The 24454-nt window shown below is 44.9% G+C and overlaps 3 protein-coding genes and 1 non-coding gene across 9 annotated transcripts in view; 1 reads left to right on the top strand and 3 right to left on the bottom strand.

Moving 5' to 3' along the window:
* The window catches only part of LOC1276356 (PAN2-PAN3 deadenylation complex subunit PAN3), a 15988-nt gene extending 8006 nt beyond the window's left edge, over positions 1 to 7982 (top strand). For all 6 annotated transcript variants that reach the window (XM_061641412.1, XM_061641414.1, XM_061641417.1 and 3 more), the window contains exons 6-17: positions 82 to 182; positions 1618 to 1756; positions 1838 to 1984; positions 2052 to 2192; positions 2277 to 2393; positions 2498 to 2618; positions 2699 to 2821; positions 2908 to 3037; positions 3098 to 3234; positions 3301 to 3492; positions 3579 to 3741; positions 3813 to 7982. In XM_061641412.1, the coding sequence (XP_061497396.1) occupies positions 82 to 182; positions 1618 to 1756; positions 1838 to 1984; positions 2052 to 2192; positions 2277 to 2393; positions 2498 to 2618; positions 2699 to 2821; positions 2908 to 3037; positions 3098 to 3234; positions 3301 to 3492; positions 3579 to 3741; positions 3813 to 3929 (1628 nt within the window). In that variant the 3' untranslated portion in view covers positions 3930 to 7982. The remainder of the gene's footprint in view (positions 1 to 81; positions 183 to 1617; positions 1757 to 1837; positions 1985 to 2051; positions 2193 to 2276; positions 2394 to 2497; positions 2619 to 2698; positions 2822 to 2907; positions 3038 to 3097; positions 3235 to 3300; positions 3493 to 3578; positions 3742 to 3812) is intronic.
* Positions 7086 to 8907, bottom strand: LOC133391090 (uncharacterized). The gene has a single exon (XM_061641418.1). It carries the CDS (start codon positions 8905 to 8907, stop codon positions 8734 to 8736), a length of 174 nt encoding a protein of 57 aa, XP_061497402.1. The 3' UTR covers positions 7086 to 8733.
* On the bottom strand, positions 7086 to 24454 carry LOC1276355 (uncharacterized). Its single transcript, XM_315692.5, has 4 exons — positions 24336 to 24454; positions 22182 to 22466; positions 21997 to 22097; positions 7086 to 9116 (listed from the first exon to the last, which is right to left on the bottom strand). Exons 2-4 carry the CDS (start codon positions 22369 to 22371, stop codon positions 8952 to 8954), a joined length of 456 nt encoding a protein of 151 aa, XP_315692.4. The 5' UTR covers positions 22372 to 22466; positions 24336 to 24454; the 3' UTR covers positions 7086 to 8951.
* Positions 23375 to 23446, bottom strand: Trnap-ugg (transfer RNA proline (anticodon UGG)). The gene has a single exon. It is a non-coding gene; the product is annotated as a tRNA-Pro (tRNA).

Raw genomic sequence — 24454 nt, 5'->3', positions numbered from 1 at the left:
TAAACGGGACAGGTTGAAGGTTGAGAACCCTCTTTTGCTAAACCTTCTCTCTTTTGTTTTGCTTTTTCTCCCCCCAAACAGGACGAAACATGCTGCGAAACGAATCACCGCAAAGTACTAATACATCTCCCCGTATTACGCCCCAACCTTCACCACCGCCAATTACCACCAACATTCATCAAGTAAACTACCACTACTCTACTTTTGCTTTTGCTGTGCTGTTGTTGTTTTTTTTTACTGTGGCCATCATTCTTTTTAAACCCGTTTGTGAAGGATTGTATTAATCGGGAGCTTGATTTGATGTTTCGTGGCTTGTTATCTAAAGTTGTGCGTTTTATGATTATAGAATTTGAATTTTGTTTTGGTTAAAATGTACAGTGGATCTTAAAAATTCGTGCTTCCATATGATAACCTGTACTTTAGGTACAAATGTTTGAATCTTGTTTGAACAGTTTGCTTATGTTTGTAAATTTTAAACTGTAAATTGTTTTACAGATCCACTCGGATCAAATTACTTGGTTTAACATGTACGTCTAGAATAGACCGTGAAATTTCGTTTTTTGCTACAATTCATGGAATATTGATCAAAATATTATCGTACACCAAAAGAAAGGATATTCAATTCCCCAAATATTAAGACTGTAAAAGATATTGGAAATAATTAATACAACGAATTTCCATGTAATTCCCCTCAAATTCATTTTCACCGCGAACAAACCGGGGAATCTCAAGGAAATGCTCATATGTGATTTATTATTTCAATACGTTTTACAGTTTTTATATTTGGGGAATTAGATGTAAATAGTTGGGAAATTGAATTTATTTTCTTTTGGTGTACGATAAGCAATATTGTGACTAATATTTCATGAAATATAGCAGAAAATCCCAAAAAGGCACGTTCAATTTCACTGAAACTTGTAATCCGGGCTTAAAATATTGAAGAATGAAATGTTGAAAATGCAGGAATAAGATAGGATTTGATGAGACTTATTCCATTCCAGCGTTTGTCCGCTGTTCGTAGATTGAAATGAGCCTAGAGTGTAACACTATAGGAAATTTTAATTAATACTCTTCGATTCTTATTGGTACAAGGCTTATCTTATTAGCTTATCGGCCAAAACAAGTCTTTTTTATTTTTTGTAGAGCGAGAAGGCACCCTTATTGCACATGATAACTAAATTATGTCTTTGAAGGTGGTACGTTCGGCCACAACATGTTAAGTTTACATTAAATTGTTGGACTTCATATCAGGGTGCTTTTGATACTCAAAATGGGGAAAAATGTGGAAACCAAAACTTAAATCTAACTTTAGCCAATGTATTTAAAACATACACTGCGACAATATTCAAGTATCATCAATTTGATAAGCCACTGTAGGTACATTACGTCGAAAATGCTGAAAAGGGTCATTTTAATTAACTCGCACCACGAAAGGAAGGTTTTGCACCTTTGTTGTATAGGTCTAAAATTGCAGCATAAACCTGTCCACAACCAAACACAAACACACGCATACACCCACTACTCTTGTCCGTGCCACATGTCGTCCAATCAATAACAAACCGCGCTAACGCTTCTTGTAATTCTCTTCCTAAACACTCGTCATTTGGCGCGCCGCAGGAAAATGTTGGTGGCACTACGTACTTCTATCCAACGGCAGCCAACCATCAGCTGTCGTCGAGCAGTACAGTTAACACGACTGATAACTCCTTTGTCCACATAGCAAGCTCACAAATTAATATAAGTTACACCCATCCAGGTAAGACAAGGAGAACTTATTAGCAAAACCGATTAGCCCTAATTTGTACCCACTCTCCTCTTCTCTCCTTTCTTGCCGCAGGACATGTTTACCCGGGACCTGCATCGCACGTGATCAACATGCAATCGAAGGCACAAGTGTCGGCCGCATTCTTCATGCAGGACGAGCTGCGGAACGACATTTTAGCGCGAAACGAACTCATCAACAGTATCGAGAGCGACGGTCAAGGTACGAAGTTGGCCACATCGTACTCGCGCAAGTGTGCACTACTAATCGCGTTGGACTCGTTTTGCAGATATACCTCTGGAAGTGGAAAACTATCACTCGCTGTGTTTGCTCGAGTCGGTACAGCTGCACACGAAGCTGGCACCGTCGTCCACGTACCGGGCAACGCATGCCGTCACCGGCGTCAAGTACTGCCTGCGGCGTCTTCATGGTTAGTTTGTGCGGTTGTTCGCGCTTCCCTTCCAAGCTGGACGATTTAACCCCTTTGACTGCCTTTTTTTCGTTTGCTCGTCAGGTTTCCGTCTACAGTCCACCAAATGTGTGCAGGTGGTGGATAAGTGGAAGAAGCTGCAGCACACAAACATTGTGCAGCTGCGGGAAGTCTTTACCACGAAAACTTTCGGTGATAATTGTGAGTGTTGTGGTTGGGGACGCTCAACGTTTTTCGTGTGTGGAATCGATTGTGTAATTTGTTTTTTTTTTTTTTATCTCACCTTTCCCTTCTCCATTCTTCAGCTTTAGTAATGGTGTACGACTATCATCCCGGGTCACAGACGCTGCTCTCCAAGTACTTCACATCCGTTCCGGAAACGAACGGCTACACCGACCCGTTCGCCGGCGAAGCTCGTCCCTTCAGGTATGGTTCAGTGGTGATTTTGATACGTTTTTCGGAGTGCAAACAGCTAAAAATATCCATTTTTGTTTCCCTTTTCGCAGCCACAAAAGTTCTCTACATCGTACAGCCGCCACGTCACTCCTGCCAGAGAATGAAATATGGTCAATTATCATACAGCTGAGTGCGGGTCTGCGTGCGATACACCAGGCCGGGCTAGCGTGCCGGTAAGTGGCGTGTCTGCGGGGTGAGATTTTCGAGCGCGATTGTACAATGTACTCTTTTTTCCATTCCCAATTCGTGCTAAACACAGTACGTTAGATCCGACGAAAATCATTGTGACCGGGAAACGGATACGGTACAGCTGTGTGGGCATATCGGACATCTTCTCGTTCGACCCGAACCAACCAAACCCGCTCACGGTGTTAGATCACCATCAGCAGGTATGGCGGTTTGCTTCCTTATTTAAACAATTTACTAACTTCCCTTTCTTTCGTTTTCAGGAGGATCTATTGGCACTGGGAAAGCTAATACTGGCGTTAGCTTGCCGTTCCTTACAATCGGTCCAGCGGGATCAAATTCAAAGCAGCGTCGAGCTCGTCTCCCGTCACTACTCTTCTGATCTTAGAAATATTCTAATGTAAGTTGGCCAATCCTCTCGATTGTGTTCGCCTTAACGCATTTCCGATCCGATCCGTCCCACTAGATGTCTGCTGAACACGAATACCCGCCGCTCGGTGACGGAGATCATGCCCATGATCGGTGCCCGATTCTACGTGCAGCTCGACGCACTCCAAGCCCAATGTGATATACAGGAGGATGAACTGGCGAAAGAGATGGAGAACGGCCGACTGTACCGGCTGCTCGTGAAGCTCGGCTGCATCAACGAACGGCCAGAGTAAGCACGGAGCGACAGCCAAGCTTGTCGAACACACCGGGCACCATTTAACACGTCGCTTTCCCCCCTCCCCCCTTGTTTCGCAGGCTAAATCTGGACGTGACGTGGTCGGAAACAGGCGATCGCTACATGTTGAAACTGTTCCGGGACTATCTCTTCCACACCGTCACCGAGGATGGCCGCCCGTGGCTGAACCAGTCCCATATCGTACAGTGCCTCAACAAGCTGGATGCTGGCACGATGGAAAAGGTAACCATTGCAACCGGCTGTTGCAAGCTTTTGAAGCAGCATTCGTTAACTGTCTCTCTTTCCCGCCCCAGGTTCAACTTATGTCCCGTGACGAACAATCAGTATTAGTGGTGACCTATGCTGAGCTGAAGCACTGTCTCGATCAGGCATTTTCCGAGCTGGTAGCAGCCAGCGAAGGTTCCGTCTAGTGGCCAACCGGCACTGCATGGCCGCCGCCGTCGCCGCCGCCCCCCACACGCTGCACCGGATGAAGGGCGAAAGAAGGCTGGCTGCTGCTCTGGCGTGCAGCAGCGTTCCATCCATCTTCCTTTCACCTTTTCGTGCGTGTGTGTGTGTGTACAGTGCAGTTGCTCTTTCTCTACGCCCGCGTTTACGTCCCCACAGCCACCTCTCCTACCCCCTCCCATCAAATCCCGCCAAAACGGTCCGATCTCTCCGTCTTTTCCTACAGTTACTATATTAGGTTGTGTCGTGCACTTGGTTCTTACTTCAGCCAATGAGTTTTCTCTCTTTCTCTCGTTTTTTTTTTTCTTGCAGAACTGCAATTCACATGAAATAATGCGATAATAATGCTCGCCCAATCACCGGGTGGTATAGTGTGTTTGTGTGCAGGAAAGGAGGAGAGAGTATTATTAATCTTTTTTTTTTTTTTGGCAATCTTCCACCATACCGAATGGTTCGAAAACAGGGAAAAAGTACATTGTTTGTTGAAAGCGGCGCAAAGGCGTCACGCAAGCGTGTTAAAGTTATAGACTGATCGAAACACAAAGAAACAAAACGGAAGAATCTATACAGTCGATAGTAAAACAATGCATGAAACAACAACAACAAAACGGTATGTACAACAACGACTTCAAAGTGGTGTGACTATCATTTGTGATACAACAATATACTAAAAAAAAAAAGGAAAAAGGCGGACTTCGCTCACTGTGTCTGTTCCAGCTTTTGGAGCGGAGTTGAACCGATGGGCGGGCGCAGCACCGCATCATGGTGAATTATAATTGTGCAAACATTCTCTACAAACCGCTTTACCCTTTCCTGTTTTATGTCCCGCTTGTTGCTTAGTGTTCCATGATTAAGTTGTGATTTATTTAGACTCCAATTGATTTGCCCCGAATGGAGTTCTGGTATGGTAGCTTTTTTGTTTGTTTGTTTCGTGCATCGAGTTATTGCACACACACACACACAGCGTAGGCAAAACACGGCATTAACAGTTCCTGGGATATAATGCTGGCGGTATACAAATAGTGTACGTTCTGATGTTCTGTTAATTGAAACGATCCGTTAGGGAAACACTTACAAAAAAGAAAGATCATATTTTGCTAGTTTAAGGTTGAGATGAAATAGGCGTTTTAGGTGATTTAAGGATTTCTGTTTAAACGAAAAAGCGATCCAACAGGGTGATAAAACACAAACAAACAAAAGTAAAGAAAGAGATAGTTAGGATATTATCCTTTTTTTATTTTTCTGTTTCCATTTTGTTTTGCTGTGTTATTGAAATTGATTTTTGTCTCGCTCTAGAATGTAAATGTGTATCGGAAAATTGTAGTACAACTTCTCAAACGTAAGACTGCTGCTTCTAAAAGCACTTGTTTTTCTTTCCTTTTTTTGTGGTGCGATCAAGTCTTGACTAAGTGTGTGTTGTTTTGGATTTTTTTGTTTTGGGAAGAAATTCGAAGTTTATTTTAAGTTAAAACTACTTGTGGTGCACATAGCAGCTGACTTTTTTTTTGTGTGCATAAAAACTGTTCGTAAGAGACAAGTGCAGTGGAATTTTAACTAAAACAACAATAAAAACTATGTTGTTTAGTAGATTAGTAAGGGTTACTTACTTTCCCCCCTCGCGCTAAGTGATATGTTACAGCTTGCAATGACGGGTTGTTTACGCTAAAGTGGAACAGTATCGGCATCGGGCAAACAAGGAAGCAAATGTGTTTTGTGTTTGTTTTCATTTTGAAAGTCGCAAAAACGAAGCGACGGAGAGGAAAATGTTAATTGAAGTCGAAGATTGGAACACGCTCAACACTACCCGCACGCTGAGCAATGGCAGACGTGGAGGCAAGGGGGAAAAAGCTAATATATATACACACATACATATACTTCCAAGAGAAACACAGGAGGGGATGTGGGCCGAAGCCGCGACAGGACATAATGACAAAACTCTGGGCAAAGAAGGAGAGGGAGGCGCGGCGGTGCTGACGGAGTGGGGCCGTGCCGTGTTTGTTGGTTATTTGAAGGTAAAACATGAAAAAAGACTTTTTATTGTGACAAATAATATTTAACGCAAGCAAGCAAACAACAAGCACACATGCGAGAGAGAGAGAGATGCAACGCGTGTCGCGTAAGAAGGGCGCACGCATTATAATACGCAGCAGCCGCATGTGTACGTGCAGGTGTAGCTGAAAACGAAAAGAAAACACAAGAGAAGAGACAGAGAGAGAGAAACAAGATAAATTAAACCAGAGATATATTTGTATAAAAAAATGGAATAGAAAACAGGCGAAAAAGTGTGGCGGAAAATATGCACAAAACGAAGAAAGTAGATCAAAAAATGAAGTGGAACAGCGGAAGCGGAGAGGCAGTGCTTGTTGAGCGCAATTATGTTTCCAGTTTTGGGCACAGTTGCGTGTCACCATCAGGGCATGATGTCTTGTCTTGTTGGACTTTTCCACTGGCGAACCGACCCGGTCGGACAACAGAACTGGAAGCTATCTGCTTTTTTTATTATTATTATTTTTTTTTTTTGGTTTCATTCTTTGCTTACCTTTTTTGATAGAACTCTTCTAGTTGAGCTGCTTTTCATAAATTTTCATAATGTTCTATTTTTTTTCCTTTTCTGTTTATACGTTCTTCCGTTCTGTTCCCTGTTAACAAAATTTTCTCCCCTTTTTTTGCCTTACCTTTTCCCCCCACTTCTGAACCAAACGCTCTTGGAATTCGTTTATAAGAAAACAACAATCATTTCTACACTCTTATTATAGCCGGCTGACGCTGCTGTGCAACAGGCCACAGCGTCAAGCAGAAGGCGCGGTAAAAAAAATATTATTTACATAACAAAACAAAAAATAACGCATAGAATACTTACCTTTTAAAATATATTGTATGTGTAATATGGCCGTGTAGATTCTATTTCAATAGCTTCAGCATATGAAGCGAACCTCTAGCAGCGCGCGCCGAGAAAGGCAGCAACGCACGAAGACGACGACGACGACGATGATGATGATTAAATGTGTAGCAACACTGAAACGATGGTAGCTTTTCGTATTTGTTTTTTTTCTGTTTTGTTTTACGTTTTAAAAAAGCATCTTATCCCTTCCCCCTCTGTTCCACCTCCCCGGAACAGATTTTCTATGTTTTCTGTCTCTCGAACACACACACATACATAAGCACGAAACGATCGTAAATATCATCATCCCTCCGTTGTGATAATGCAAGAACCCGCGATCTGATCTCATTTTACTTTTGGTTATCCCGGACTGAATGGACACACAGTTTTTGATAACGTACAGAAACACATACACACATTACGTACGCGTTTCCATTGTGCGGGAGTTGGTTGGTGCGTTTTTTTTTTGTTGTTCTGGCAATTTTCTACTAACACTACTCCCACCCACCACCACTGAGCAACCAAAACAACTGCGCCTGTAACGCGAAGGAAAAATTAGAACTTACAAAACTATAATCAACACATGGTACAATCGAAAGACACGGGCGTCCTTGCTTTATTTTTCGGTTTTTCAATTAGCCATGGACAAAAGGAGAGGAAGAAGAAGAAAAATACAAAATTTGTTAGGAAAAAAATAATAAACATCAACAAAAACAAACAAACCGAACCAACCAAAACACAGGAAACCGAAAAGGAACACACAAAAGAAAGGCATCGGAGCATCGGTGTGCAAGCAAAAGGAAAATGGAAAAGTTAAACAAAAGAAAAAAGAAAAGGAAAATGATACATCAATACACTACAAATAATGCACTAAGATAATGAAGAAGAGAGAAACAAAGCAGAATACAAATACAAAAAACAAAGAGAGATAGAGACAAACATCCACTGAAAATGAAAAAGGGTGAAAAGATGATGAAACTCAGACAAGGTTAAACTATATTTGACATAAAAGAAGAGCAGGAGTAGGAGGAGGAGAGAAAATTGTAGCAGGAGGGTAGGGAGAAAATGCGTATACAAAAAAATGCGCAAAACAAAAAAACAAACAAACAAACGTTGAGAAATAAAATGTGAAAAATTATATTTACTGAATAAAACGGGTCGTGTTTTATTGTGCGAAAGCGTTTTCTCTGGTGAAAGAAAAACAAATCGCTGTGTTGGGTTTTGTAGAAATTAAAAAAAAGGTTTTTATTTATTTTATCGTTTACTACATATTGCTTCTTCTTGTACAAATGTTCTAAAAATCGATCGGTTTTGTGTGAGTGAGAGTGGAAGTTTAAGGAATGTTAGTAAAGTTTTGTGTATAAAAGGCACATTGTTTTCTTTTCTGTATGTGTTAACTGCATTGCATTGTTTCGGAAAACTTCGTGTTGTGTTGGAACATTCTACAAAAAATACATTGTTGCGCTCGTAACGGACGGCTTTTTTAAAACTATGGGAAGCTTTCCCTTCTCTGGACGGAATGTGTTGCACAGTAGAGTAGTTACAAGTCTTACGTTTAGCTGTCATTTGTGGGAATTAAAAAAAAAAAGAATAATCTTCTATGTGTAACTAACACTACACATGGTTAGTAGTACACATCTCTAAAGTCTAGCTCTAGCGAACTGCAAGGGGGCAAAAGCATCATTTGTGTTTCTTCTTCACCGATCGGTATGAAAATCGAGATTCACGTTATAAAAAGAATGAAACATTGCTTAGTGGAATTGTGAAAAATAAATGGAAATACAATAAAAAAAGGGGGAAGCCACACACCATCATCTCTTCCCTCCCTCTCCCGTCAGCAATATTTTGGCGTCATTCATGGCGTTTCAGCTGCCGGGGTCGGTCGGTCAGGCGTAGCTGACCTTCTGATCGTACGCCTGGTCGCGCAAATCCTGATCGTCCGGCAGGGTGTGATGGCGCAGCTGACACAACCGTGCACCGAACCGGAGTATCAGCATGATGACCAGCACGATGAACATGGCCAGCATGGCCACTGCCGGGTACGCAACCAACCAAGCCATCGTGTTTAGCTCGCGCAGCAGCGGTTCTCTTTGGCGCCGCCTTTTTAGATGTCACTTTCGCGCTTCTGCAGCTCGACGTACTCCTCGCGGTGATGCTGCTGCTGGTGATGGTGATGGTAGCCCTGCGGGGAAGCACCACGGCTGGGCGGATACTGGTACTGGGGACGATGGTGCTGCACGGTGTACTCTACCGGCCGTTCGACGTCGGGCTGTGTGAGTGAGAAAAGCGAAAAATGGAGTTGGATTAGTGACGATTTTGCACTTATTTAATCCGTTTAGCGCATTAATGGGTTCTTAAGAAAGAAAAAAGGTATTTGCTACTAAAAAAAGAGACCATGTCTCATCGGAAGTGCAGCTGCGTTGGCTTTTGCAGTTAGAGGAAGCTTTTCAAATCAACACAAACGCATTCACAATGCCGATAAACGACGGAAGAAATTTAATCAAACGTCATTTACCGGCCCTTACATTTGCAAAATTAAAAGCACTTACAACTCGATACCAACCGAAGCTTCAGTTTTGCAGTTCAGCATCTATTTTTAAGCAGACCTTCTTCCTCTACACTCTACTACATTTAGCAGCTTGAGCCAGCAGTGAGCCGTGCGATAATATCCTTGCCGTTGCATGAATTATCCACCATCGTTCGCATCCACAATCGATCGAGGAAAGAAAGACGCTTCAATAATGCAACCCTCCTCTTCCGCCCCCATTTTGGCTCAACTAGAAGTCCTCCCAAGCTGTCTGTGTGTGTGTGTGCATAACTGCCTTTCATTATGCATATCATCATCTGCTTATATTTCTTCGCTCGATGCTATCGATGCAGCCATTCCAATCGGAAAGGAGTTGTTCCGTCTGCAAAACGGAATCCGATCAATCCTGACTCTGTTCGGGCATTTGGCAGCAAGTGCCATTATCTGTGCCTCCTTTTTCTCCCGGTGCAATCGAACGAGAAAAGCCTCCGTTTGCTCCACTTTCCAGCGGCGCGCTCCTCACTCGTTCAATTATACACACACAGCTTTATGCGCTCCAAATTCCCAATATTCCCGAACGCGATGGCAGCATCAGCAGCATTGGTGCGTTTTTGTCATCCCACCCACCCCGTATTATTTCGGTGTGCATGGGATTAATTTCAATTTCGGTCTCTCCCTGGGTTTTGCGTGTTTTTGCAGCAACACGTTCGCTTTTGTTGGTGCGGAAAATTTGCGTCCATTATTGGCACGATCGGCACACATACACACATACCGTGCTGGTGGTGATTTAATGATGATTTTGTTAGAATGATTATTTACAGTGCTTGTTGCAAAAGTGCAATCACTTCAATGCTCATATGATGGTTAACATTTATCTTTTGAAATAATTTGCTTCAAAAATTGAATAATTCAATTCGAAGAGACTAAAAAGCTAAGGGAAAGTAAGTAACAATGGACATCCTAAGATGTATTTGAAAAAAAGCATAAATACAGCAATTATGCCATAAATGCAGTCCATAATTTAATCCATTCTTCATCAGAAAAGGTGTTACAACTCGAAAGTTTCTTTAAAAAAAATGTTTCGTCATACATATACAGGGTTTTCCAGGGGTTCTCTCTCATAGGGAACCACTTCCTAGACTCTTGTGGGACACTTCGCATATTCTTTCCCATTGGAAGTGAACTTCTTTTCTTTCTTCTTTCTTTGGCTCAACAACCGATGTCGGTCAAGGCCTGCCTGTACCCACTTGTGGGCTTGGCCTTCAGTGACTAATTGATTCCCCCCCCCCCCCCCCCCCATAGCAGGATAGTCAGTCCTACGTATGGCAGCGCGATCTATTTGAGGATTGAACCCATGACGGGCATGTTGTTAAGTCGTACGAGTTGACGACTGTACTACGAGACCGGAAGTGAACTTCATACGTTGGAAATTGAACTCTATGGCACCCTTTTTGGACAGGCTCATTTTAAATTGCTATTGGATTTGTTCAACAAGGGTGCTAAAGAGTCCAATTCCCATTACAGTAAGTTCATTTCATATAAGAAAGAGTCACTACAGTGTCCCACAGTTATGAGAACTCCTAGAAAACGCTGTAAGGTTGTTTTAGAGCAGTTGTGGGATGTTAAGGCAAGACGGACACTTGATATGCAATGATAAGATGGTCCTCTTATCTTACGGAAAGACAGCTTAGGATTTCACTTCAGAAAATTACTCAAACTCGCAACCTTAGCATGTTTGGCTGTTGTTAGAATTGTAGAATTTCAGCCATTTTTCCTAGTCCTACTTTCAAACGTCGATCTTTGCAATCCTAGAGAACCAGCCACTTTCCCAAACTCGATCGACGAGGCACGATAGTTGCCGTTACCTAGATACAACGGTTGCCTTAATTTATTTCATGAGCATCCTGATCAGTTATGCGTACAATATGGCAAAATGTTCAAAATAGATCAAAGGAAACTTCAATTTTATCTCATTTTGACAACCGCTACAATCGTTCCCGAATTCAATCGAGTTTTGGAAAGTGGCTAAATATCTTAATTCTTATCCCTGAAGGATGTCGTATCTGCTTATTGTGGATTGAACGCAGAAGCAAGTGATCCAAGTCGTGGCAAGATTGAACGTTTGAACGTCAGTTGCCTGATCAGCATCTTGCAGGAACAACATAACTTGTGACAGCCTCAAACTCGAAGATTTCAACGTGTTCTCTAACTGTCGAATAGTTCATGACTTTCTTGTGCTCTTATTTAAGTAATTTTTCTGGCGTTTCCCACTCTCCAACTTATGGTAGAATCAAAATTGATAATATCTGTGTCCAGCTTTTCCCCACGGCAGAGTAACCGTTTTTCCCACTCTGGTGCAATAATGATGCCTAAACGACCAGAGTATACGATTTTTTGTACTGATTTTTATTTTCCAGTCTTTACCCAGTTGTGGGCTTCATAATCATGACATCTCCTCATCCAGAGTTTACAGCTTAACATACACAAGCCAAGACAAAATTGTTTGTTATGTTACCAAATTTGATTAATTGGACAGAAATCTTCAGATCGGATGCCTCCATTGCTGAAATACAGGTATTTCCCGATGTACGCTATACGCGATTTTCCAAGTTTGACAGTTTTTGGCGCTTATTGTACTGATTTGACACATCAATTGTTGAATTCTAAATGAACTCTCATTCGAACGAATTACAAAGATTTGTACCGAATTGGAAGTATTCGGTTGAAATCGCATCGATTCACTCATTTAGTAGATAAAACCTACGACTTCTAGCAAATTTAGACAAAAATAAGCTATAATTTTACTTAAAATCTCGAAATTCGACTTACGCTAATGTTCGAGATACGCTGTTGCCTCCGGCCCGCATTAATAGCGTATGTCGAGGAATCTCTGTATATCATAATCACTGATATCCTTAAAAAAAAGAATTCATCATTCGCACAGTGTGTTCTTTTTTACCCAGATTCTCCTACTTTTGTACTGTCGAATGTCATCCACTTTTCCGCTTCACACTTCTGCGGAAGCCGACGTAGAGATGAGAACGTGTTACCGTAATTGAAATAGTGACCAAAAAAACAGGCGTGATGACTTGCAAAACATTAGCGCATCCCAAACAGCCAAACGGGCCCGACACAAAGCCAATCGATATGCTGTTTTCACACCCCCTTTCCCTTCTTCTCTCCCACGTGCTGTTTCTCTCTCTGGTCCATTTGTGACTCCCATCAACCCGAGCACGCTAATATAAAGGGTCACAAATTTTAAACGGCTCACAGTGGCGTTGCTGGCGTTGTCCTCCTTTTAGCGCTTGCAAAAAGCCATTGGCCAATTTTCCTGCTCTCCAGTCCTGGTTTCCCCCTTTCCCTTGATGCCGTGATGCAGTAGTTTGGCCAATCGCATCATCCAACAACCTATCGGCGCACACACAAAATGGACCGCAATTGCATCTCCTCTTTCTCACCCTGTCACCAAATCACCAAACGTTACAGTGTATTTGGGAGAGCGTTGCAGGGTTTCCACGATGTATTGTATGGTCCGCATAATTTGTTGGGCTCATCTGACGCTTTTTAATTCGACAATTAATTCACAAAAATGAAAAGCCATTACAGTTTGCTTTTCCAAAACCCAAACAGCAGGCGCCCAAAATTTTTGAAATTAAAAGATCCTAGCTGTACCCGAAAAAGTGTGCGGAAGTCTTGCGATAAAAAATCCACACCTTTCGTTATCGTCAACGTTTCCACGGAACGTTCCGCAGTCTTGCGATTGACTCACGACGATTCGTCAAAGTGTCCCGCAGTCTTGAGTTCTATCACAAAACCCTGTATTCATCGTATCCCATAGAATTCCTCTTTCGCCCAATACCTAGTAACATTAAATGTTTCATGTATGCTGATGATATAGTTCATGTATGCTGAGTAGATATAAGGATTCAATTTAGTTCAGGAATGGTCACGTTGGACAGGATACACATTTCCCCATTTCAAATCCAATATAGTTCACATCTGCAATAGCAAATATCATATTCTAAAACCCATAACATACAATAACTAAGCAATACCTAACACACGCACAGCCGATGTCCTAGGTGTGACTTTTGATCTTGGACCACATCATAACCGACAAGGTAGCAGCAGCTGCAGGACGAATGATGGAGGAAAATATCAAAGCCGATGCCCTTATACAAAAGGGCAAACGCCGAATTCACCACGCTAACCCAACAAACACTGCTGCCATAACACTCTTCCTTACCGTGACTTTACTCGACTTAGCAAAACCATCATCGCCAACACCTGGAAAGGTTATTGGGTTAGCAGCGGCCGCTCTTTCCTGAGAACCATCAAGACCACAACACCACCATGGAAAGACCATCCATCAAACCAAAACCAGAGAATCCTATCACGACTTCGGATAGGACACACCAGGCTCACCACAGCCCGCCACTATGCAGTGTCTGTGGCGTTGACATCACCGTCCGTCACATATTAACCGAATGCCATGGATACACTGCGTAACGCATCACCTGCAAATTGGACCACAGCATCGACACCATCCTCTCACCGGACATCGATTGCCAGCGTAAACTTTTAAAATTCCTTCGTATTACTAACCTTTATAGAGAACTCTAGCCAAAACCACATGTAAAACAGACAAACATTATAAATAAAATCAACAGATAATTTTAAGGAAACCGAGACTACCCGGTATAAGGTATTTGCAAGACACAAAGAAGATTGTTATATATTAAGTTTTAGAATTAATCCACCGATTAAAAGCGGCAAATGAGGCCAATCGGCTCAAAGTCTCTATAAAAAAAATAAACACCTAAAAATATGGGAAGCAACCAAGAAGTTGGGAAAACAACCAAAAAACCTTGGAAACCCTGTATCTTACACACTAAAATTAACAACATCACTCGGTCCGACAACGGATGGGAGGGAGACAGAAACAAAATGAGAATTTTAATTAAATAATGTTTTCCTCCCCCGTCCGCATTTAATTGTTAGTTCACCACAGGGCCGGGGACGAGATTTGCGACTAGGTGGGCCAACACAGCCCACCAATTCCAGCCTCTTTTCCAGGATTCATGAGTTTACCCAACCGAACGGGAAATTCGAGTTGAGCTTGATAAAGGGGCAAAAGCGCATTAAATTGCATCGGGCTCGTATTAAGTAGGCCTACAATTTGGGGCGAACAGAACAATTAAATTGCAACTCTATATTTCATTGGGAAACTTATCGCCACAAGGGAAACACCACTCCCTCCAATGTAAGGAGAGCTCTCGCGCTTTTGTTTGCTTAACCGTAGTGCAACAATTTCGATTCTATCCATTCCCCTGGTGGCCAATTTTCGCCTCTCCGATAGTGCACACGGCGCGATGAGTCCCCCGAGAAGCCAATGGGTAATATGGGGGGAGTTTTGGGGACACTATCAGCTCAGTTCAGCCACAGTAAGCTACGAACCTTCGCAATGGTTCCACCACCGTTCGATTGGGCCCTTCTGCTCGTCCGCTTCGGTCTGCTGGCGGCAGACAGCTCCCCGAGTGCGGATGCAGCCCTCGCATCGCTGGCCTACCTTACGGCACACCCGGGAACAGCGCTGGAACGGCCAGCCGCCGGACAGGAGCTGTGCATTGCACCACCGCCCGAAAACGATCCCTACTGGAACGACGTACTGGAGCGGTATCTACACCACTTCCCACTGCTCCCCCGTGTACTCACACGCACCAAGCTGGGCGACAACATCCCCCTGCACCGCTGTTCGCTCTATCTCCTCTTCGAGCCAGTGTCCCACGCACGCCAAGTGTTCCTGCGCATCCAGTTCCTCTCAACGAACGGCAACTGGAATCCGTCCGCCCGGTTTGCCGTACTCATCAACGCCCGTTCGCATACGCGCGAAATATTTAATCAGTTTGAAAACTTTGACCTGATGGGCGTACGGCACGGGCTGGTGCTGATGAGTGTCCCGGAGCATAACCGCACCTTCACCATGCTGGCCAACTGTCGCCAGCGGACGCTCGACTACGTGATGGATGTGTCCGATGTGGGTGAGCTGCTGGCGAACCATAGTTCCCTGGGACTGCAGCAAAGTGAACCGATCGTGGTGGCTCGGAGAGCCGAATTTCCTTTCTTCATTCACGATCGATCGCGGATCGAGGGGGTTTACTGCAAGTTTTTCACCGCCTTCGCCCGACAGTACAAGGCGCGGGTTGTGTTTGGCGATCGGAACGTGCAGATCGTGATGACGATACACAACCGGGAAACGCTCACGCAACCGTACGCGATCGGCAGCTTCACCGGCAACTGTGTGATCGTGCCGGAACGACCGAAGGAAGGGCTGGTACACTTTCTCCTGTCGCCCTTCTCGTCGCCCGTTTGGTATCTGTGCTGTTGCTTTCTTGCTGCTATCTTCCTGCTGAACTGGCGCTGGTCGCACCGCTTCCAGCACAACATCCTGCTGACGGTGCTGTTCGGCGATCAAGCGGCGGATGAGCGCTACTCCCTGCCCGAGCGGCGGCTCATCTTTCTCGCGATCGTGCTCATGTTTTTCTTCAGCGAAGCCTACTCCGCCAAGCTGCTGTCCACGTTCATCGAGTCGCTGAATCAGCCGCGCATCCGCACGCTCCGTGCGCTCGGTGCGTCCGACGTTCCGATCGGTGTGCTGCACTACGAGGACATTGAGGGGTACGAGCAGCTGCACCGCAATCTGGAAGTGCTCGATGAGCCCGAGTACTATCGCAATATGCGGGCGGGACGGAACGCTTTTCTGCTGCAGTGTGGCAACGCGGAGTACATGCTGCACAAGGAGATGCGCGACACGCGTGTGTTCCGGGTGCCGTACTACATTCTGGGCGAGATGGTCGGTTGGCGAATGAATGGGTTTTCCGTGTCGAAGTTTAGCTCGATTGCTGCGGAGTTGGTGGAGTTTATTGGACGGATTGGGCAGGCGGGGCTGTGGGAGTATTGGCGCGAGCAGTACGTACAGAAGTTGAGAAATGTGGCCAGGAAGGAACTGTCCCAGCGGGAAACGTTGCTGATGGGTGATTTGATATCGCTCCAGTACGTGCTGACGGTGGGCTATGGGAGTGCCGCGATCGTGTTCGGGGTGGAGGTGATGATGGGGTGTGTACGGCGGTGTAAGAGGACGCGTCGCACAGTGGTTCCCCTCAGAGCAGTGGGTGGACATTGATGATTTTGTCATGTTTTTTTATGTATCGTTTGCCTATGTGTGTGTGTGTGTGTGCTTTTAGTGTGTTATTTTGTGCATTGGACATCCAGATGGCACCACTGTACCAACACTTGCAATCCATAAGTGTGCAGGAATTCCCCGATATACGCTATTAACTCGTACCAGAGGCAATTGCGTATCTCGAACATAAGCGTAAGTCGAATTTCGAGGTTTTCAGTCAAATTATAGCTAGCTTTCGTATAATTTAGCTTGAAGTGGTAGGTTTTAGCCACTAAATTAGTTATTTGATCTGATTTCAACTGAAAATTTCAATGTTGTACCTTTTTAAATGATTTTTAAAATTCGATCAAAAAGGAATTTATTTTGCATTTGACTTTGGTTGCGTCAAAATCGGTACTATTTGTTCGAAGAACTGTCAAATTAAGAAAATAGCGTACAGCGAAATCGTGTATATCGAGTATGCCGTACATCGGGGAATACCTGTAGTAAACTACAGTCAGAATTCAATAGTTGAACGCTTTTTAGTTGGCATGCTTTTTAGTTGAACGCGCGATAGTTGGTTGACAGTTCAATTAAAAAGCACGCGTTTGTATGGGAAAACCGGGTTTTGAAAATTTCACAAAAAAATCATGGCTTGCCGAGATAAAATTCATAATTTTTTGGTATGGAAAAACGTGCCAACTAAAAAGCACATATTCAATAGTTGGCAGGGAATCGAACCCAACTAGTTCAAGAAGTTCAACTAGTGAGTTCAGACTGTATTATGTTGTGGTTGAACACTCGAAGCAATGCAAAATAAGTGTTTATGAAGCAGATTCGTGGTAAGAAACGATTTGATCAAATCATTTTAACTCTCCCGCGCATATATTACAAGCAAAAAAGATTATAAAGAAAACGTAGAAATGTTTATTTAAAACATTCACAACGCAGCTAATGACAGCTCCGATTTTTGGCAAATATATAACATATATATATATATATATAATTAACAATATATAACAAAATATTGATTCAATAACATGATCAATTTCACGTACTGGAGATGACAAGATAAAAATAATCGAGGTATCTAAACTTTTAATAATTTTTGTGCAGTTATTTGAACATTTTATATAAACACTCGAATTACAGCCAATAAAACTAAACTTTCATCCACTTTCAGTGTAATGAGCGGGGAAAACCCTTTTCAAATGAGCTGTTTTGCTGTTTACAAGTGTTTGTTTTGGAATAATTACAATTGGAAGAATTATTGTATTTCTACACATATGACAATTTGACACATTTCTCCAGTTCAAATCATCAAATCAATAAAAAAAAAATAATAAAAAAAATGTTTTGATTGAAAACAAAGTAGCTACCTTCATTCCAGTAAATTCATTTACCTTAAAAAACGCTAATATAAAATAAATTTAAAAAATGTATAAAATATTTTTAAGGCCCATGTCCGCCCTGGGACTATCGTGCGTAGGTGCATTAGTTGGATCTCTGGAGAGCTTTTAGCATAGCCAATCAAAGAACACAATTCATGCACTCCAAAATCACCCAACAAATGCAGGCTAAACAGAAATTGCACCAGTAATTTAAACAGGAAATCTTACTTCAAGGAAATATGGAGGCAGGAAATATCTGAGCAATTTATATAATAAGTCTTCGAAAAAAAAATCGAACGAAATAAAGCATTTGTTGTCGCATAATTGCACAAGACACACAATGCAGCGGCCGTTACAACATTGTTGAAACTAATGACCGGAAAACTAATGGCAGTATCATTGGAAATTGTCCTAGAAATTGGATTTTGATCCATTTAATTGAATTAAATCTGACTGCTATTCTGTACAGCAGTTGCGCACGCAGTATGCTATATTAGGACTTTGTGTGGAATAAATATCAGAGTTCTACCCCAACAGCCGTGAAAGATGTTTGCAGCCCTTGCCCTACTCACAATGGCCCTCCAGGCACAAAGCGACGACACACTGTCTGAGTCAGTGTTAATCACCCTCCGACAAGTTACAACTCGGGCAGAGTTTCTCGAACGTCCCTCGGCCGGCCAGGAGCTGTGCATTTCAACGTCCGCAACCCATCCGCACTGGAACGATGTCCTGCAGGCCTATCTGCACGAGTTCCCCCTATATCCGCGAGTGCTAACATCGATCGAAATGTCCGACGTCAAGTTACCCAAATGCTCGCTCTATCTCCTATTCGAACCGAACGCATCGGCCAGGCAGCTATTCCTGCTGCTAAAAGCAATTTCCAGCAACAGCAACTGGAACTCGCCCGCTCACGTCATCCTGCTGACGGGGTGGATTGAGCGACCGGATCAGTTTAAAACGCTCTTCAAAGTATTCTACACCATGGGCATGCACAACGTGCTCCATCTGGTGGCCAACAGGGAACGCAATGATTCCGCAATTGTTGCGTGCATCGAGCGAGGATTCATACAGTCCTTCCGCCCTGGATCTCCACACTATCGCCAGCTTCTAGCAGATCGAACTAGCAACCTTCATCAGCTGCCGCTCGTGATCGAGAAGAAGGTAGTGTATCCGTACCTGATGTACACGCGCGACACAGTATCCGGTGTGTACCGGCAGTTCTTTGACGCATTTGCCGCGCACATCAACGTGCGCGTAACGTTCGATACGACAGACAATCAGATCCTGCTCGGCATTAAAGCACCGAACGCGCTCAGTGTACCGATCGCGGCGGATGGCGCCTTCACGGGCAACTGTCTGGTGGTGCCGGAAAAGCCAAAGGCCGGTTTAATCCACTACCTGCTGTTCCCGTTCACCGCTCCACTATGGTATCTGTGCTGCTGTCTCGTCGGTGCAACGATCGTGCTAAATTGCCAGTGTCCGGCACGGTTCGGCCACAGCATCCTGCTAACGATCCTGTTCGGAGACCAGGACACGCGGACCAGTTATGGAAGAACTGAACGGCGACTCATCTTCTTCGCCGTGCTGGTAATGTTTTTCCTCAGCGAAGCCTACACCGCCCGGCTGCTGTCGGAGTTTATCCGCTCCCTGAACGAGCCACACCTGACCACGATCCGCCAGTTTGCTGCGTCCGGCATCACGCTCGAGCTGCCCAGTGTGCAGCGTGATCGCGAAACGCTGCTCACGGAAGAGTTGCGCCACAATCTACTGGTCAGCGACAAGCGCACGTACCTGGCGAACGTACGGCGCGGTCAGCATGCGCTGCTGCTCGACTGTGGCAATGCGCAGCATCTGGTGCACGAAATACTGAACGAAAGTGAGGACGAATTTCCGGTGCGCTACTACATCCTGCAGGAGTTTGTCGGCTGGCGTATCAATGGATGGAGCGTATCGAAGTTTTCCCCCGCTCGGGTGCAGTTGACACAGTTTGCTGGGCGCATTGCACAGGCCGGATTGTGGAACTGCTGGCACGGGCTGTACGTGAAGCGGATACATTCGCTGCGGTCCCGTTCGACCCGCTACCGGAAGACGTTGACGATGCGTGACTTGATTTCGTTACACTATTTGCTGCTGGCGGGGCACGGTGTGTCGGCCGGCGTGTTTGTGATGGAGATTGCCACTCACTTTGCGCTAATTGCTTGCGGGCGGTTGCGGAAAGGTTTAATTAAAGCTAAAAGCCAATTACAGCGAATGAGGCATTAAGCGAACGATCATTACCATGGATGATAGAAAGCACTTGAAAAAGTTGTTTTGGGCTGTGCACACCCAGTTTCTAGGTAAACGGATCAAAATGTGGGTGAAAATATTCTACCCTTTTCTTCTTAACTTATCGCTTTTGGAGCTTTGTTGTGCTTCAAATAATGCAGTCGAAACACTCGTCAACATCACAAAAGGTATACATAAAATAGAAACACCTTCCGCCAAGTACGAGCTGTGCCTCGTCACACACGCAACCGATCCCTACTGGAGTTCCGTTGTCGACGGCTATCTAAGCCACTTCTCCAGCTATCCCCGAGTCTTTCTTAATGCTGTCCAACACAACGTTCAGCTGCACCGTTGCTCGGTCTACCTCGTCGTAGCACCGTTGATTGAGGGCAAACATCTGTACCGCTTGCTGCAGAATGTGTCCGCCGGGCGAAACTGGAACCCGGCCGCCCACTACATCGTAGCGATCAACGATCGCCCAACGCATGCCAGCTTGGTGAACGTTTTCCGTGCCTTTCCACCGCTCGGCATACGGAACGGGGCGGTAGTGCGATACCGTCGGGGGATCATTGACACACTGGTGTGCGATTACAACACCAGCCGGGTGTACGCCGTGACGGGCACGGGTGCGAAACATCGTTCATGGCTAACGCACGATCGGAACCGAAACCTTGACCGTCTCCCGGTGAGGATTAAGACGAGCATGGAATTCCCTTTCCTGATCGTTAGCCAGAAAGGTATTGCTGGTGTGTATCGATGGTTCTTTGTCGCCTTTGCCAAGCACATTAACGCGCTGGCACTGTTTGACAGGCAACCGAATACGACGCGCTATGAAATTGCACTCAAAATCCACGACACGTACCGCGACACGCTAAAGCCCGTGGCGTTCGGGAGCTTTAGCGGCGATTGTGTCGTTTTGCCGGAAGTGTCCAACAGAGGTCTGTTCTACTTTCTGCTTCTGCCCTTCACCCGACCCGTGTGGCTAATGTGTGGGCTCTTAGCCGCTGGTAGCTTCCTGCTCAACTGGCTGCAAGCGCAACGCTTTCCCAACGCTCTGCTGCTGACGCTACTGTTTGGGGATCAAGCCCAACGCTACACGCTCGCCGAGCGCCGTCTACTAACCGTCGGCAGTGTACTCCTCTTCACCCTTACCGAGGCGTACTGGGGGAAACTGCACGCCCTGTTTATGGTTTCGCTCAACGAACCACACCTCCGGACGGTGGAACAGTTCCTGCGAACCTCCGTACCGCTCGAAGTGGTACACCGGGATGCAGCCAGCTACTACCACGAGCTGCACCGTCACCGACAGCTGATCGTGCCCGAAACGGACGCCCAGCACATGGACAACGTGCAAAACGGTCGCTGCGCCCTGCTGATGCCGTGCAGCAACGCTCAACTATTGCTGCACCTGCTGCTGAACGTGAACCCGGACGTGTATCGGGTACCGTACTACCAGCTCGAACAGCCGGTCCGGCAGCATCTGGATGGCTTTTCGGTGTTCCGATACAGCCCGATCGCAGACCAGCTGGTCCAGTTTGTTGGCACGGCGCAGCAGGCAGGGCTGGCGCACTATTGGCGTGCAATCTACGTGCATCAGCTGGAAGGTATTGCGAGGCGAAGGATCCTCGTACAGGAAACGCTTGGCTGGGGTGAGTTAGCATCGCTTCTGTACCTTCTTTTCGCCGGGTATGCCATTGCATTGGTGGCCTTTGTGATGGAACTGTTGAGCGACCGGTTTCGCCGAGTTGCTCCAAACGCTTAAAACAAATTTTGACGCTAAAATTAAACATTAAACTTCACTTACATTGACCGGCTGGAAGTGGCTAGCGTCCTTCAGCTCCGTCAGATCGAGCGGCGGCTGCTTGTGCGGTGTGGCCGACCAAAACGACACTAACCAACGATTGCCTAAAAAACAAAACATACGCACCGAGATATGAAACATGCAAAGGCAACGGCCATTGTAATGGATCGTCCTCGTCGGCTACTCACCCGTATGTCTGTCCTGCCAGTACTGTTTGTGCTTTGAGCAGCAGCCGCACACGATGTTCAGCACGAAGATGAACACGCCGAGCACGGTACAGACGGCGATGGTCACGTAGAACGGGTTAAAGTTCCCGTAGATGTGCCCTTTGAAGTACGGATTGTCTAGGTACGCTGTACGCTCCTCGATGGTGGACATGGTAAACCTAACACACCATACCTGCCCGGTCGCAAAACCGTCCACAGGATCCGATTGGGGTTGGGGGGGGGGGGGGGGGGGGGGCTGAGCACACGCTACACAGGAAAGGGGAGGAAACGAAAAACGAAACAATTAAATATGTGCATCGATACAGGCGCGCAGGACAACGCGATTTCTAACGGATGATGCTAAATTTGCGATGTAAATTGGCCACACACGATGGGTCTCTGTGTCACACGATGTGTAAAAAGGGAATGTGAAATTAGTCGAATCAATGTTTGCTTTCACTTCTGGTGTGGCTTTTTGATTGAAGTTCTATTGGTAGGCAGAAGCCGCCCCTACCGATCATGGAAATATGTGTGAAATTTGAATACGACTGTAGTGTTTGATATGAATCTATCGCAACGGCGCTTACATGTGTGATCAATTATTTAAATTGCTTGATTTTCAGTCAAATGTAATCAAAAATCAATTCTCTTATCTGCCGTTTGAATAAAGCTGTATCGATAAAAGTAACGATCAAACTTCGCTGGCGATGCAAAGCGCCTGAAGGTATGCAATATGTTGACTGAGCACAATTTACTAAAACTATTTTTTTTTTATTTAAAATGTGGCTGCTCGTTTCTGTTATTTCAATTGTGTGTGTTAAGATAAATACTTCAAAATATTCATACAAAAAGTATGAGAAATAGCAATAACAAACTATCCTAAGCCCTCGAGTTCTTTAGCCTCTACAACCAGTAAGCCGGCGTGGGCGAATCTTTACTTTTACCGTTTTATCTAAAAAACAGTGTTTCATCGTTCAAGTATTTCACAACTTTTCAAAAACTAAATAAATTTAAAATGCAATCAAACATCACAAGCAACGATGGCAAGGTTTTGAATTGTATTGTTTTGATTGAATCTCTTCGCTGTTGTGCCCACTGCAAAAATGCAAAAATATGAAATGTAAAAAATACACAAAAGCGAAAGATATACGCTCTCTGCACCAAAAAGCAAATCTGGGCTCAACCGGGATTTGAACCCGGGACCTCTCGCACCCAAAGCGAGAATCATACCCCTAGACCATTGAGCCGCCTGTTGACTACCAACCACCACTACAATACAAATATCCAGCCAGCGGCACACTTTGGATACAACTTTCCAACGCCTACTACCATCTCTCCCATCTACCGCGCGATATAAACAAGCCGTTCACTGACGTTAGGGCGCACTTTGCGTGTGTTTGTTTGTGGCTGTTTGGGTTAACCAAACACCACACCAACACACCGATGTATCGTAAAGTTTTATCTTCTTTTTTTTTCTCGTTGTCGCAAACACACAAGTGTTGGGCAAGAATGTGTGCTGCTGCTGCTGCCGGACGGACGGACACGTTTGTTCGGCAGCTTTCCCGTGTCTACCGTGCGATGCGTCACTGTATTGTTGGTTGGTCACTAAGGGCACGGAATTTAATTAAAAGAGCCGCGGGGTGCGTATGATCATCCGCTCCCCTAACCTTCTTGAACTTAAAAAAGATCTCCTTCTCGTCTCGCGCGTTTGCGTTAGGCGACGAACGGTTGCGCGCCCTGTCTGCGTGTTGGATGAAGCCATCTTTTGACACACACACGTTGGGCGTTGTATGCTGCTGATGATCACACGCTTTTCCCATTCAAAGAGGATCAATGTTACACGCAACTGGAATCTTCCAGAAGAACCACATTTACATTCTATCTGCTTATTATTGTTGTCGTTTTACTTTCATGCTTCACACACACAGTTCTTTGCGGTGTATTGTTTTCGCTAACTTTCAAGCACAGCTTTTCTCCCACAGGGCGTGGTAGGTGATCGAACGAACCACGAGGTGCGCTTCCTGTCCTAACTTTCCATGACGGTTTACACACAATTATTTCCTCCATTTTGTGTTACACTCGCAAGAAACACGTTTTCTCCTACGAAATACACCTTCCTACCATTGTTTTACTCACTTTTTATCTCAACTAACGCGAAGAAAACCGTCCCAAACACGAGCTGTCACCAGAAAGACACACCACAGCGTTGCGACCGCAGCTCACTTTGTGCGTTCAGGGCGTATGGCGTGGTATGG

Source organism: Anopheles gambiae, chromosome 2, assembly GCF_943734735.2.
Source record: "Anopheles gambiae chromosome 2, idAnoGambNW_F1_1, whole genome shotgun sequence".
Lineage (NCBI taxonomy): Eukaryota > Metazoa > Arthropoda > Insecta > Diptera > Culicidae > Anopheles > Anopheles gambiae.
Note: the sequence above shows the minus strand (reverse complement) of the source record. Positions and strands in the feature narration are given on the sequence as shown.

Bases quoted from the DNA above. Each gene is read 5' to 3' on its own strand.
- LOC133391090 (XM_061641418.1), bottom strand. From the start codon at position 8,907: ATGGCTTGGTTGGTTGCGTACCCGGCAGTGGCCATGCTGGCCATGTTC.
- LOC1276355 (XM_315692.5), bottom strand. From the start codon at position 22,371: ATGTCCACCATCGAGGAGCGTACAGCGTACCTAGACAATCCGTACTTC. The intron at 22,098-22,181 runs GTGAGTAGCCGA...TTTGTTTTTTAG, and splicing joins CTGGCAGGACAGACATACGG to GCAATCGTTGGTTAGTGTCG. The intron at 9,117-21,996 runs GTAAGTGAAGTT...TCACTCACACAG, and splicing joins GCCACTTCCAGCCGGTCAAT to CCCGACGTCGAACGGCCGGT.